The 17,144-nt window shown below is 34.6% G+C and overlaps 1 protein-coding gene across 3 annotated transcripts in view; it reads left to right on the top strand.

Annotated features, from left to right (window-relative positions):
- Positions 1-17,144, top strand: part of ANGPT1 (angiopoietin 1) — a gene marked incomplete at both ends in the record, with an annotated part of 219,823 nt that overhangs the window by 182,037 nt on the left and 20,642 nt on the right. For all 3 annotated transcript variants that reach the window (XM_084230409.1, XM_084230410.1, XM_084230411.1), the window contains one exon: positions 6,478-6,644. In XM_084230409.1, coding sequence (XP_084086535.1) covers positions 6,478-6,644 — 167 coding nt within the window. The remainder of the gene's footprint in view (positions 1-6,477; positions 6,645-17,144) is intronic.

Consider the following 17,144-nt stretch of genomic DNA (forward strand, 5'->3'; position numbering starts at 1 on the left):
AGCGGGGAGCAGAGCAGGCAGAGGTACCAAAGCATACTGCTGAGGGGAGCAGCGGGCGGCAGGAGAGGTCTGCGAGCCATGTGGGACCCTCCTCTGGTGGCCGGGGAGCAGCCGGGGATCGAACCGACACTGCAGAAGCTGCTGGCAGCTTTGTAACCCAGTGCTCAACTGCTGCACCACTGGGGAGGCCCTACCCCCCCTTTTTTTTAAATAGAAAGATACCATGTTTGATTTGAACTAGAACAACTTATTAGCTAAGGGTCAATTCCACATGTTCAGAAAATGAGATAAGCTCTGAAATTCCAAAATTTTCTGGCAAAAATGAGAACAAAGACTGTTCTGTTTTAATTATAAGAATTTATCATATATCATAACATAATTAACTTCCCCAAAAACACATGGTAGAAAGTGTTTCAGTTGTTTCCTCCAGAGCTTTCTTTCACCTACAGATAAAATAGGATGACTCCACAAAGAAAAGATACGTATACTCCTTAGGCCAGTTCTTATCAGTCACACCCTTCCTGGCCCCTGTATAGAAGAATTGACTTTAAAGGTGCACATCCTTTGGGAAAACAAGAATTTTGTGGCCTGCACCACTTCCTCCTCACTCTTCACTAACCTATTTTATATAGTAAGGCGCTTCACTTCTTTCTCAGGCATTGAGTGTAGAAATAAAGTTTCATCCTTCCTTTTGCCTTTTGGTCTCTCTTTCCCTTTGTGCTGCTTATTGATGGGCTACCACTTGCCTCCTAAAGTTTCAAGAACAACATGTTAAAATTATCAACATGTGAAATTCCAAATATATGTTATAATGATTTTTCTTAAACCTCTCACAACATGGAAAATTTGTAATTTATTTGATTCTTTACATTGCTTTAGTCTACAAAAGTCTTTTACCTGAGTTTTGTTTTCACTTAATCCTTTTGAGGAGATTCAGCAAAATTTGGTTTATGGATTTGTGGATATTTGCGGAGAGGGAATTCTGGAGTGGGCCTTTTTAATGAGGCACTTAGGGAACCATATTAACTCCTTCAAACCAAGAGGATGCCATTTAGTGGCCTCCAGCAATAACACTTATCAGCAGTACTTTTGCATATAAAGCCCAGTCAAGCTAGGAACTCCAAATGATACCCTAGTGGCCTAACTTTATAGAAGGTAGTGACTAATGCTCCGGAGACAACCTGGCTTTGCATTGAAAACAGTTACCCCATAAAGGGAGCTTCCTACTGACACAAATATTTCAGTCTGAGTACCATACCTTCTGGGAGTTCTTTGTTTCTGGGAAGAAATTGAGAGCACATTTTCAACTGCATTTAACATCTTCACATTCAAAAAGAAATATGTTAAAATAATAAGGAAATAAATAAAAAGAAATTAAAAATGTTGACAAAATCATTCTTTGATCTTTCTTTGGCAGTATCTTAAAAGTTAGAGAGGAGATGCATGCTTTACTTGTGTTTTAGAGCACCTTTGGAAAGTCACAGCTCAATAACAGTGACTTATAATCTTTTTTCTTTAATCATTTGTATGAAAAGAGATGAAACCCATAGGATACATAAACTGTGTCTGGTTTCACTTGTATCTCAGCTATAAAAAGTCAACACTTCCTATGAGCATTAGCAGGCAAAACAAATAAAGTATCAGTGACAATTATTTTATTAATTTGGAAATTAATGAACTGAAATTGAACATTTCTGCAAGTTTTAGCACAGGCTAATGAATATCAGCCTTCCTTTGTGTACGTTTTTTTGAGCAAAGTGTGGTTTTTAGAGCCAATTTTATGTCAGCACTAGTTTAGGTTAAGTTTCATTATGTTTTTTTACCTTTTATTGGAGAGCTAAAGGAGATGTAAAATTGATTAACAACCTATCTGCATTATATATCAAGATCTTTCATGCAGTGGTGATATAACTAATGTAACTAGGCAGTAGCCCTCCTGAAAAATATGTCATGGTGTTCTTGTTTTATTTATGAAAAAGAAGAAATTCTATTTTTATTACTATTATTTATTCAATAAGAACTTGCTGCTTTTTCAGTATCAACACTGAAAATTGTATCAGCTTTTATTTTTATTTTTAATGATTGTTATGGTTCATTTGTAGTAAAATGTAGACCTATGATCATAGGTCATAGGTCATAGGTTATACACAAATTTATTTCTTTGCTGTATGTTGGCCATACCTGTATTTCAGAACAAATGTGAATTTTTTCAAGGAGAGTCCCATAATACAGAATCAAAACTGGCTTCCTAATAGGGAGTTCATTATGAGGAGGGGTTTTATGTTGTCTGATCTTCCTGTGTACCAGTAGATAACTCTTCTGATTAATTTTTTTTCTTACATGCACTTGGAATAGGTATTCCACATCATAATTATATGTTTTGCAACGTTAGGTACAATGCAGACTCACCTATGGGGCTTTTAAATGTGAAGCTCTCTAAGCCCATCCCACATATACTGAGTCAGAACTCCATGTGGGAACCAAGTCATCTCTGTTTTTCAAAAGCTCTGCAGCTGTTTCTGATATGCACTCCTGGTTGAAAGCAACTGTCAGAACTATTAATTTATTAGCATGGGATTAAGATCTCAAAAATTACTTCTTTTCTAGATCCTAAAACTTATGAGATGGAGAGAGAGAGGGATTAAAGGAAATAAGACCATGGGAGAGTTGAAGGAGACCTTCCCTTTAGCATTAAGAAGTAAAAGTGAGAACAAGAAGGTAGTCTACCCTTTGGTTTATGTCATAGTTTAGTCCCAAATGCAACCAGCTGGTTTTCATTCCTTATTTAATAATTAACTTCTTAGATTAAAATGACAGTACTCATTTGTATAAACTAACACTCAACTTGTCATAAGAATACATTAGTTCCTAGCATCTGAAGCCTTTTAAGTAATTATTTCAGTATCCCCTTATTAATTTTCAAACTAAAATAAGATCTTGGGTTATTTTTGTTCCCTTTCCCATACGGAGAACAAAGGAAACAGCTTTCTGTCAAATAGCTCACAGTCTCATGAAAAAAAGTAAACAGAAAATCACTCTGTATTGTAATAGATCCTTTAATTATAATAACGACGATGAGATTTTCATTAAGTGTTTTTCAGGTGTCAGCTCTAAACTAAATGCTTTAGGTACATTATCTTCTTACTTTCTCACAACACTGTATATGGAAACAACATTTTTTAAATTTCTGTTTTACAGATAAGGAAACTGAGGCTCATAAGTAAAAGTTTCCATAGTAAAATTGTGGCAGAAGAAGGCTTCAAATCAGAGGGATAAGGAGTAGAAGTTTTTATAGTCCAGTCCAAGCTTTTGTTCCTAACCATAGGATCTGTGGTCGGCCGGATAAACTCTCCTATAGACAGTTTACTAATGTGGGAACCCATTTTCCCTTCTTTCACTTATTTTTCATCTTTGTGATGAAAAATAAGTGAAAGAAGTTGTTTCTGCATCACTGCACTTCCCTGTTAGAAGGTTTCCTCCCTACACTATCTAACAGCCACTATGATTCATTGTCAAATGTTCTGCTTCTACTAGTGAGCATGTTTGCAGATTGTCGTGAAGGTGCACAGAACAGAATTCCAGTTTCTGAAAAGCAAATTTTATGGTTATCTTTTCAGTTGCTTCTTGTTCTGTTTTCACTAAGGAAAAGCAAGCTATTTAGGAGGGGATGTAAACCTCCACTCAGAGGGAGGTTCAGGCCTGCGTGCCAAGATGGGAACGGGGTTCTGGTAGAAATGACACTGACCGCTGCCATTTCTGAGGTTCGCTGGAGATCACAGCACTTTTCCCTGGGGAAGCTGGAAAGTTTTATCCATGCAGTGCTTTCAACAGCATGGAAATATGTGACCTAAAACTTAACACTTCATCATTCCCAGCCTCCTTATTCACATTTAGTATAATTGCTGAATCCCTTTTCACTCACGACACAGAAGAGGGAATCGTCAAGTGTCTAGAGGCAGAGTTTTGACATGTCTGAACTGAGAAGAAATGCATGGAAAATCCCAGCGGTCTTCTTTTTCTTCCCAGTGACTGTTGCAATTGAGAATGTGCTAATTCTTTGACTTTCAGTCCCCTGAAACCTTCTGCTTTGCTTATTCATAGGAGAAGGTAAGCTTCCCTCTTCTCCCTGGTATGTAGTACCAGCTGCCATGAGAATGTGTAAAATTCCTAGCACATCCTAAATTGCTCTAATATTTCCTGACATTGGAACTTTTGGAAAGTGTGGCTTGACTATCTTAGAAACAGAGGTAAAGAGCCACTGGGGAGTACTGACTTGAATGGGTCCTATATCTTTGCACTCACCTAAATGCATAGTCTTCAGGAGAGAATTTAGCCAGTGCATCCTAGATGAAGGGTACTAGGTTAATCAAAAATGAAGAAGTTAAATTAGAGAATAGCTGTAAAAATATGTCTACATACAGGAATACATTTCATTTTAACTTTAAATATAAAAACTTACATCCATTTACCCATTTTATAAAAAGTAGTGCCAAAACTGGAATTCTGTGTCTGTGGCTCTTTCATAAAACTCTTCTATAATGAAATGCATAAAATTTCTAGTTTCTGTTTTTTACCAGTAGAACAAGTAAAACAATCTAAGACACATGCACAGAAATGTAAGTTAAAATCCGCTAACATTTTATTATTTTCCCAGTCAGAGTTCTTGCAATAACACATAATTCAAAAGCATTTCTAGTGATTTGTTTTTATTGAGCAAACCTAAATATTTAAATTAGATGTTATAAAAAAATAAAATCCTTCTTTCCCCAATAATATTTAATTTATTCATATAACATTATAAATCTTGTCATTATCATAACAGAACTGGTGAAAACTAGTTTGGGACCAAAGATAATGGGTCTTGGCAAGTAATTTAATTGGCAGAGACAGTAGTTCACAGTATTTAATGCTTTTTATACTCCATATATTTCAAAGAGGAATGGAGAACACTGATTCATGTGTTAAGTTAGTTAAAGAACAAAACAGTAAAAAATACTTCTGTAGTTGTAATTTTATAAGGTTGATCTACATTCCAAATTGTCATCTATGTTGACAAAATAATAATGATGATTATTTTAATACTTCCTTCATACTTCTTAATATGGATAACATAAAGCCTTTATTAATGAATACCTTCATTAACCTGTCTACTTCTCTATGAAAAATCAGAGTTTATCCTGTGATTACTGGAGCATGTCTTCCAGATATTAATATGCATGAGACATATCAGGGAGCTTGTTCTGGTACAGATTCATGGGACTCGCTTTTGGATATTTTGACTCAGTGTGAAACCAGGAATTGTTTTGTTTCTACTAGAGGTCCAGTGATTATGATTCAGTTAGGCATTTTAAGAAAGACTTCCTTGAGACTCCACAGAATTAGCTACCACGAGGTTGCTTCTCTGAATATTTGGCAAAGTGCTGTAGTATTTTGTTTCCTCTTTCCTCTCTTCCTTTTGCCCCTTTTCTTTGAACTTTAGCAAAAGATATGGGTTCCCAATGTATGCCAGCATTCCTCTAGTGTTTGAGGATTCAAATATATAACACAATTTCTGTACTCAAGGAGCTTACAGTCTGTTCAGTAAGATAAACATGTAGATCTGGAATTATATTGAGCATCAGGCATTACCCAGGAAAATATTCCAAGGCAACAGTGAACAATACCCAAATCCAGAGTGCCAGCATTTTCTTAGGGTTCTTTATTTTCCTATCACTGGCATTGCCAATATTAAGAGTTAGGGACCACTTTTTTCCCCCACAAAGAAACTATTTTGAGCACTTAACAGCCGTGACTGGGATTGCCCTAAGAAGAACAAAAGAGCCATGTTGAGACTCAGGTGCAGAGCAGCAGGCGAGCTTCACTCCCTGGCTCACTTGTCAGCCTTCTGCCTCAAAATTCAAGTCTGTGTCACTGGAGCATTATAAATGCTCTATCTCTGGATTTATTAATAGTGTTAAATGAGAATGTTAAAGCTAGAAAACTTAAGGACCTCACAATCCATGTAAGTTATTATCTAGGAACACTTTCACTCCTAAATAATAAGAAATAAAAATTAACAAAACCAGTAGCAACAATGGTAGAATAACTTGTCTGATCTTATGCTGATAATATTCTTTGAACAATGTTTAAATTTTGCTCAAAACATTACGTTAATTAGTATTTTAGAAACATTTTCAAAAGTAAACTGTGATTGAAAACTGTTTACTGTTTAAACCTATTAGTCAGATACCTTTAATCCAAAAACATCTCATGTATACAAATTTGAATATCAGATTTTACACAAATAGTACTAGAAGTAAGCTTTGATGGAGATAAACCAGCAGAAAGTTAATTGAGTTCATAATCTTTGATAGTTTGTAAAAATGTAAACAAAAATATTTGCTTTTAAAGAATAAGTTTTCGTAGTATTTAGAACACAGTTAAATACTGAGCATAAAAACAGCTTCCCTCTGAGGTAACAGCGCTCTTCTTTTGCAGGGTTTTGGAAATCCCTCAGGTGAATATTGGCTGGGGAATGAATTTATTTTTGCCATTACCAGTCAGAGGCAGTACACACTAAGAATTGAGTTAATGGACTGGGAAGGGAATCGAGCATATTCACAATATGACAGATTCCACATAGGAAATGAGAAACAAAACTACAGGTAAGTTCTGCTTCCATTTAGTTCTTAAATACCTTAGGCCACTTAACAGCTTTAGTGGAAAAGACGGGGCTTAAATTTTGGAGGATGGAGAATTAGATCAGGCATATTATTATTGATATTGATATTGTGATGAAGGTACCAAGAATTCATACATGTATCAAATTGATGACAGAGAACTGATCAGACTCAGTAGTTTGAAGTAAATATTCTTCCTATGAAAAGATTTTCTACTTATACTTTCCTTACCTCTCTTAAATTATTTTCACATTATCTTGAAAGTGACAAAAAGAGAAGTAAAACTATGTTTTGACTGATTGATGTAGTGGTAGATATTGTTTAAACTATTTTTGTAAATAATGTAAACAAGAAAAATAAATTCAAATAATGGCATTGATATACACAGTGCATCATTGCAATTGTAAAAATAGACAATCTATACACTTAATTGTTAGCATCTGTAACTTTTTTTTTCCAATGAGCAGTTTGTCCATTCAGAGAAAAAATAAATCTAAACAAGTAATGTGGTATGTTAAATTAATTCCATTTTATTGTGTTACTTCTTTGTTCCTGAAACTCAACAAGGCAATGTTTGTGCAGTCAATGATGAGATCTCTACCCTGCTAGACCTCACACACCAACATTCTTACTAACTAGGTCACTGAACAATTGACTGTCATTCCTGAGAGCAGGGAATATATTGCAGTTACTTTTCTATCAGTATCTATTAATAATACTTCATACATAGTAAATCTTTAATAATTGTGTGTGACTCAGTTTCATAATCAGTTAATTAGAATTGCAATGATTTTGAATTCTCAGTGTAATTGCTACTCTGTTTTGGTCTTGGAAAGATGATCGTGTATACTCAAAGCTTGGTACATTGCTTCAAGCAAAATGCAATGATAGCAACCAAAGGCTTCTGCTTTTCTTCCAATCTGTGTGGTCATCTCCTTATAATGCAACTGTTTTTGCTGTTGATTTGTCTTTCTAAGACATGCCATTCTTTAGGAGTTTGAATCTACAACTTTTTCATGAGCCTATCTCATTTTGTTGTAATGGATTATGTATGGGATGGGATCCTTGGAGACATAATAATCATTTTCTAACAAACAGTGATGATGTCACCACAACAGAGTATGAGAAATAGATCTGAAGAGTTAGTTGTCTCATGGCAGGGGAGTGAGGGTGTACATAATGGCAACTCAAGAAACCAAAGAAGAGACATTTATAAAATGCAATGGAGTGTAAGAAGAAATGTTTCCAAGGAGGTCAATATTTTGGGAGTTTTATAACAAGAAAAACCACTGTAAAACATCAGGGGTACTCTTATGTAAATGTTTTGACCTGAAACTTGAAACTATATGAAACTTGGCTGATGTCAGACAGCCTGACAATAGGACTAGCAAATAATTAGTCTAGTCTTTTTCTAGGCTCCTGAAGAATTTGCTTTGGTTCCTTTCCAAAATGTCTCTCAGTCTGTAGACTGTCTGTGTGTGTGTGTGTGTTTGTGCATACACACACATGCACCCACTGAAACACATGTATGTGCGCTTGCTGGGATGAAACACGTCCTTGCTTGCAAGACTGTGGCAATATTAAGGGGCCAAAGAGAGTTTAGGCAAGTTTGGGAAGGTTGTGGGCATGCAAAGTAAGTTTCATGGTACTTAGTGTGAATGAATTCTGGGATCTGCATGAGAAAGGAACACTTATTTAGAGTGTCCCTCTGCCTCTTAGAATGCTCCACCACCTTCATCAGCATTTCCCATTTCTTCAAATCCTGTGTGATGATGCTCTTCAGTCCTACAATATGGATCTGTGATCAAGTAGTTCACTTTCCCAGCTAGTGTAAGACATACACAATGGAGTCCCCACTTTTCTTATTTGAAACAATTGTGAACTTTGAGAATCAAAATTATAAATCTAGAAAGAATTTAATAACTTAATTCCAAATGTCTGGTTTAATGAAAAGAAGACTGAATTACAGAAATATGCAATATTTCACCCATGGAGGAAGAAAGACTTAAATATGGGGTGTTTGATGCCTATCAAGTTTGGTATGGTTTCCACTATGTGATAATGATGTGATCAAGTTGGTGGCTCTGGCCCTCTCCCCTTGCCAGGACCCAGCAGAAAATACAGCTTCTCAAGTAATTATTAAGATTCACTCTGGTGTCAAATAGGAAATTGGAATTCATTAAAAACTATAATGGCTGTTCTAGTAAAAGTTTAGTTAAAATAAGCACACAATAAAATGGTGTTATTCACTCTTTCAAAGAAATCAAACAGAAGACTAATAAGGAAAGCTACTCTCTTGAGGCTTCCCTTTCCACTCATGTCATCACTCACTCAGCCCACACTGACTCCAGGCCTGGTAGGCCACACGCTTTGCCTTTATATGTTCTGCCTCCACTCATTTCTCTGCCCTCTGAATCATTTTTGTTAGAAATTATTATAAGTATTTATGGTAACATTTGCATAGTATTTTAGTAATTCATAAAATGATTTTTAACACTTTATCATTTAGTTCTCACAATGATGTTTTGAGGTAGGTATGATTAGACACATTTAAAAGAGGAAGAACTTGACCTGCTCAAATTCAACTCAAGTCCAGCTAAAATCAAAACTGTGGAATTTGTGCTGAGTTTTCCATTCTATAGTTTCTATATCTTTCCTCTTTCAACTCTCATGTAGAATTTTTTATAAATTCTTAATTTATACTAGATAAGCCTCATATATATTAAAAATAGTCTTCCCATGCTCTAGACAAATATTAATTAAAAATAATTGTGGTGAATAGATAGATGAGCTTACAAATGTACATGTAATACGCATATTTTCCTTTTATCCTCTAAGGAAATTACAAATGATTTTCTCATATAGAAAATAAAATCTATAGGACCCATAGGAATATAAATAAGAAAAAAAAAACAATAATGTGAGAGTGTCATGATAAACACACCCTGTGAAGTAACATACAATCAATGTGAGATTATTAAACACTTCCTCTAGAGAGGTAGTATTACCCAGATCCTCATCATCTAACACCCAGACTATTATAGAGCCTGCCTGCCTCCAGTCTTTATGCTCTCAAACATATCTTCCACACTGTGGTTGGAATGGTTTTGCTAAAAGACAATCTGATTTGGTTTCTGCCCTCCCTTATCTATTTCAATAACATTCAGCAATCTGTAGATTATAGTCTGCCACTTAAAACTCTTCATAATCTGGTCTCTACCCACTTATTCAGCTTTTGCTATCATATCCCTGCTTCACCCAGAGACCCCCATCATTGTAGCTATGTTCCAGTAACTACTTAGAATTTCTCTAAAACTTCCTCTGTTTATGCTGTATCTTTATTATACCACATACATAAGCCCAACTTTGAATCTATCTTCTAAATCTTCAAGATTAACTCTTATTCAAGGAAATCCTTCCTAATACCTAGTATAGTTTATGCTGTGATGCACCAACCCATACCCCACTTTCAAAACTACAGCACTGCTCTCCCACCTCCTGACAATGTTGTTGATAACAACTGTAGCAGAGGTCTCCTGCCCAGGCATTGTTTGTGATTGAAACAGTTGCTTCACCCAAGATTACTCACCACTCCTTCCTATAGACAGATTGTACCCAATGACTTGCCAATATGGGATTATACAATGTACCCCTACTGAATTCAGAGCAATTAAGAAGTGCTGAATCTCACTTGAGACTCACTGAGATTGTCACTGTGACTGCATGTGAACCCAACTTCTTCTGCTCTGTGCAGTACTTTCTTCATTCTGCCACATGGATAGATCCTAAGCACGTAAACCTCTGTAAACTTCCCAATGGTTATTTTCCAGATAGATGCTCAGTGCTCTCACCAATCCTTAACACTTTGAGGATAATTATCTAGTATCCTCATTTGATTACAAGTGTTAATTGAATATGTGTGTATGTATCCTTTCCTACTAATCTTTGAGCTTCCAGTGTATAGGAACCATTTAAATAAAAATTCAAGTGATATATATCTATATTAGTAAATTATTAACTAGTAGTTAATAGCTAATATTTGGTAATTACATACTACATACCATTCACCTTGTTTTCACATGAGAAATCTGAGGCATGGTATTTTGTACATGTCAAAAGCAATAACATAAATTGAAGTCAAGATTGGAGATTTGATCCATGACTGCCTACCATATGGCCATCCCTCAATAAAGGGAAATCCATCAGTTAATATCTGGAATGAGATACACTCAAACCACATATTCTAAAAGATAAAACATGTTTCTTCTAATCCCATTTCTGTCTTTAATAATTTGAATGTCCATGGGTACATTCTCTCATCTCTCTAGTTCTCAATTTTCTATCCTATAAATTAAAGTATTTGTAATATTCCTTGCAGTGCAAAAAATCATTTTCTAGGATAGAATTACCATTATGTATGTACTTCTTTTTCTCCTTTATAGCCCTTCAATTCTTTGATGAATGATTAAATTTTGATCTCTGTAATAAATACTTCAATAAGACTTTCCATCAACCAAGGACTTAGAGCAATCTTTTACTTACGTGAAAACATAACTAGACCCAATACTTAATAGTTAAAAACAAATATACAACCACCACCACAGTAACAAATGCTAAAAAAAAAATGACAGATTAATTGTGGGGTTAGGGAGATGCTGTGATCTACTGGCAAGAAATCTTGAACAGGAATCAGAAGATGTGGAAGCTATTATATAGTGAAGTCTGGCTTCACTATCCATAAAACCAACTTGATTATATTAGTCGATGTTTAGTTAGGGAAACAGAGCTCTGATGAGTGATATGGAAATAAAGGATTTGTTAAACTTAATCAACTTCACACATGTGTGAGATGAGCTGGGGAGGTAAAGGTCTGGAAGGTGAATTCAAAATATCAGAGGAAGGATAACTAATACGTGTACTTGAAACCCTGCATAATGGTGATCAAACTGGAGCTTGCTGGGAAATCTGAGAAGACAAACATGTCCAACCACTAACATGGGTCTACAGTGGGGGAGAACTATAGAAAGCTGTTGCTTGGGTGTCATTTTATAAACTGGGATTGAGCAAGCATCAGCTCCTGATGGTGGGTCTGAAGCCATTGCCAGTGTGGGAATTTTATTTAATAAAATAATTTTTTAAAATATACTTAAAAATTAATTTTTATTTATTTGGATTCAGGACCCAGTCCAGGTTCATTCATTGCTTCAGTGCTCTAACTTTAGTAACCTTTTTACCTCAAACTATCTGCTACTTTCCCACCAGTAATTTTTTAGAGTCCATATCAATCTTCCTCATAAATATCTCTTTCTCTACTTATCTGATCTTTCTTCCTGATAAGATTCTAATTAAATTTCTTTTTTTCACAAGAATCCTATAAAGCAACATTGTATACTTCCTGTTTTATCACAAGTGAAGACACTGAAGGTCAATTTTCCCACTATTGGTTGTGCTATGTTATTTTCACCTTGTTAGAGTTTATTTGTTTTTGTAATAGAATATGTAGTCTCTTGCAATGTATATTCTTACAAAATATCATACTATATAAAACACATAAATTGGATCTATTTGGTTGACATGGTTATAGGGACCTTGCCAGTGCCTCAGGGGCTTTTAGAGCACAGATTTAAAACAATTGTATTATATTATTATAACTAAGATTAACCAATTTGTAATAAATTTTGTACTACTTTGAGTATAAAAAGAAAATTATATTAAAATTTTCAGCCTCCTTTGGAAGATAGTGCTTCAATGAACATATTTTATGAAGTGAAATGATTTTGCATGTTATTCTTTTTCCATGCTAGGTTACAATTTGTTCCCAAAAGTCAATTCCTTTATCTTTTTATGGCATTAACTTGATTAATAAATCCTTAATCACAGATAGTATGATGACATGCTTAAAGATAGCCCCTGTTTGAACCAATAGAAAATCTGTATTAGTAAAGTCTAAACGATAATGTTTAACCCTTTATAATGTATGTAATATATTATAATTACAATCTTACTATAATATTTATAATGTGCAATTTGGGAATATTCTTTATATCTTATCTCCATATTATTTATTGGAGATGAATAATACCCTCAGGTTAGAACTGACTAGAAGTATATTATTTTGTTGTTTTGGAAGAGTTTCCACAGAAGAGATTAATAGGATGGGACAAAATTGCCAACAGAACAACTGAAAAATAACTTGGCCAATAATATCTTTTTGTATAAAATTTATTTTGACAAAGATCTTTATTGGGAAGCAGTTTGATGTAATGGGTAGAGCATTGTATTGGGAATCAAGAGACATGAACCCTAGACTTGGGTCTGGAGTTACTTTTCTGAACGACCTTGGATATTCACTTTTCCAAGTCTCACATCCTAGAAGTTAAATGATGAGCTAAGTATGAAGTCTTTCCAATTTCAAAATATATATATTTTAAGAAGTTATTAAAGTACTCCCATGTTATGTATGTATTTCAAAGACAAAACAAATTAGTAGTGCTTGAAAAGAATTCTTTCCAGCCTTCTATGTAAAATTAAGCCCTACATTTTTATAGGGAATGCAAAATTTGTTTCACTCTTTTAGTAAAATGTTTTTCATTTCTCTGATTCTCTGAAATACAGTGTCATGGCTGAAACCAGTACTGGATGTGTTGAAATACTAAGAAAAAAGGGTTTTTTTAATAGCAGTTCTGGAATGATCAATGTAGAAAAAGATATGCAAATAATCTACTGGCAGTTTCTGTCCTTTTAAATTTTTACCTAGATATCAAACTTAAATTTTTACCTAGATATCAAAAATAAACTTAAGTTTATTTTTTCAGTTAATTTTATTTGTATTTTCAAATAGTTTATCCAAATGTGAGGTGTATTATTTTATTTAGACTATAAATTTTATGGTGGCTAAGTTCTGAAAAAGAGAAGAATTTGTTTCATTCAGCAAAATTTACATTTTATATTTGACTAAGGTGAAATATTCAGGAGGAATAATGGTCTTGCAAACTTACTTTGTAATTTCTTCTGGTCCTATAGGGATCTGTAAAATCTCTGACTTTAATGCAGATAATGCCTATTATGAGGGTCTTAGATTTTTCCAAGCTGATAAACATAAAATATCCAAATGCTATTAGGTGTAAGGATTCCCAGAGTATTTTTTGCTCCAGAATGAAAAATTCTGAGACTCGGACAACTGTTGTTTTAGAAATGTCCAGGTTGGCAAAGCTTGTTAGAACCAACCTGAATTGCCTCCAGGGAATATCTAGGCTGAGGCCACTGCTCTGAATCCTCCTTAGTACTATCACTGAAAAGATGAAGATTCTGTCTTCAGTGAATGAGATTGTTGTTTGCTATCATATTTTATCCAAGGACAAAATTTCACAGACATTTCAGTACAGTTACATGTGTATGTGTTCATATATGTTCAAACGTGTGATGGGGATAGGAGAAAGGGTGGATAGTGGACAAACAAGCAATTACAATGTTAGGGACATAGTTAGTTCTCTAATAAGGATATGTTTGACATAAATTGAGGGAGCTAACCAATTTTGGAAGGTTAGAATGCTTCCAGGGGTAGTCTTATGTTGACATAAAAATGGGAAATTGTAATTAACTGGAAAACGTAATTAGCCAGAGTTGGAGATAGAAGAGGTTACAGCATATGTGAAGGTGTATCAGTGAGGCCCAGCATGTCTTGTTAGATGAACTGCAAGCAGTTGGGTATTGCTTCAGCATAGCGGGTAAAGGAGTCATGACAGAGTACGATGCAAAAAGCAGAGAAGAGCAGAGCAGACAACTAGTAAAACCTGGAAGACTTTGGACTGGCATCTAGCGATAGTCTCCAAGAGCAGCTGATCTAACATGATCTTTAATCACATTTCAGTCAGTTTTTTCTTTTCACCCAATGTTTTGACTACTCTGCTTATTAAATATGAGCAGCAATGAGCAAGACATTGTGTGTGAAACAAAACTCCAAAGAATTCAACCCCTATTCCAACCAACGAGTCATAATTCCTGTTCTCAGAAGTTTTTGATACAGACTGGCGGTTATTTCTATGTTAGATTTTTAACAAAGTGCTATGTCCTTTAGGTTTTTAGATCATTGCTTTGATGAGATTGATTTTTGAGATCTATTCAACAGCAAACTCTTCTTATCCCTTTTCTTTATCTGCAAAAGATAAGCAAGGATCTCTACAGTGTATGATGCCAAGCAAATGAAATACAATGCTAATGAAATAGACAACATACTGTAAACTAACAACCTAGTCTGAAAAAGTATGCATGTTGCTGTCAAAAATAATTAGTTTGTGGGTTGCAAGGACTGAGTACTCTGCCTAAAGTTTTATAGCTGCCAGTAGGTGACGATAAACTTTGATATTTATAGAAAGGTATGAATAAGTACAAGATTTAATTCGTTATATATTTTTGAGTAAAAATTTCAAAATTGTGAAAATGATCATTTAAAATATGATTACTCTAAGATGACTTTTATCTTTATCTCCAGATGACTTTATTTTTATAGGGGTTTTTGTCCATTTCCACCATAAACATCATAATACCATTTTAAATAATTATGCTAAGTATCAATGATAAATGTTTCAAGTGCAAACCCCATGTTGATAGCAGCATCATTAAACAAGCTAATACTAATTGAGCATTTATTCATGTCAAATATTGGCAGAGTGCTTAGATATATTTCTTTTGGTACTAACATCAAAAATACCAGTGATTTTACTGGTCTGCTTGTTCCCTATTAAAAGACTCAAAAGTGCCATTTTATTTGCTGCCTCAGTTAGAAACTCAATTAAACAACTAGATAAAGAAAAATTTTAGCCTTATTCATTTTTAGACTGATGAAAAACAAATTACTTTCCTTCACATATCTTAATGATCAATGCTACAGAGAACTGTCTAGATCCAAATATCAGAAGTCACTATACAAACAGAGGTCACATTATTCTTACAAAATAATTATTTTAATGGACAATATTTTAAAATGCTAGATGTGATTAAAGACAAAATGAATAATTTGTACCTACTTATCACCCAATTTTTAAAGTTATATCTAGTGTTCTTAGCAGAAAAATTACATCTGAATATTGTATGTTTATTTAACATCCCTTAAATGAGAAGATTAACTGGTAGAGACATTAACATTTAGTTGGCTTATTAATAAACAATAATTATTAAGTACATAGTTGCCTAGTTGCCATAATTACTTTATTTCTCTTAATACAGTTTACTTTAATCTCTTTAACTTTGATAAAATTACTCTTCAAGAAATTGTTATAATTCTTTTGAAATCAGAGTGGCATTCATTCTTTTATTCTACCAGGCAGTCCCCACATATTTATCACATTGCTATTCTTTCCTGGTATTATTTAGTTGTTTCCAAACTTTGAGTGTGCATTGTGTAAGGTGTAGATTTCTGAATCCCACATCCAGAGATTCTGTTCCTGGGTTAGGACCTGGATATCTCAAACCTGTCTAGCACAATCAGATGATGCTGGTTCAAAAGTAACACTTTAAACAAACACTTTAATGACACTAAAAGGAGACCCCAGGCCTGCTGGTCTTGTGTGCTAATCATTCAAGAAAAGGAAGCAAGTATTGGGTGAGTTGGCTTAAAACAAAAGTTTCAGCTGCAGAATCACTTAGCATGTTTTTGGATTTTTGTATGTCTTGGTTTGCTTTTTTTAATCAAAGAACATTTTTAAGAAAATTAATGGATCTATGGATCTTCTCTCCAGAACAAATTAACAGACAAAATTTTGCTAACACATGTGAATCAACTCTACTCTTACAATCTCTAGATAAGAATCCTTGAAATTAGGTTATGGTTGTGTACTAAAGAAAATTGGTCAAGGACCTCCCTGGTGGCCTAGGGATTAAGTCTCAGTGCTATCACCTTTAAGACCGGAGTTCAATCCACAGCCAGAGAGCTAACCCACATATGGCGCAGCAGACCTCTCATGCCTCGCCTGCTGCTCCCCTCAGCAGTGTATTTCAGTAGATCTGCCTGTTCTGCTCCCACTCTGTCTCAAGTGAATCCTCTCACCCCCCGCATCTCTGGCCTACACCCCAGTTCTTCTATGCAAAAATAAATAAATCTTAAAAAAAATTGAATTAAAAAGTAGATTAAAATCGGTCAATTCAACTAGAATTTAAGATGGGTGTAGTACATCGGAGGCAATTAAGAGGACCAGAAAAGGCTTCACTGAGGAAATCCTTAGCGATTCATAACATGTGATGGGCAGTAACAGAGGAGAAAGGTCTTGAGATTCCAGCCAGAAGGAGCAATATGAACAAGTGTGAACCAGCCTCAGAGCATAGCAAGTATCTCATATATAAGGGTTAACTGTACCAGAGAAAACAGAAGACCATTTCCATGTTAAGGATTTTGGATTCCATGTTATACTAATTGTGGAGAGAGATAAGCATGCTGATTATTTTCATCAAAGGAAGAATCTGCTTGTGCACACTGGAGTCTTATTTTCA

This window comes from Talpa europaea (assembly GCF_964194135.1).
Source record: "Talpa europaea genome assembly, chromosome: 3".
Taxonomy (NCBI): domain Eukaryota; kingdom Metazoa; phylum Chordata; class Mammalia; order Eulipotyphla; family Talpidae; genus Talpa; species Talpa europaea.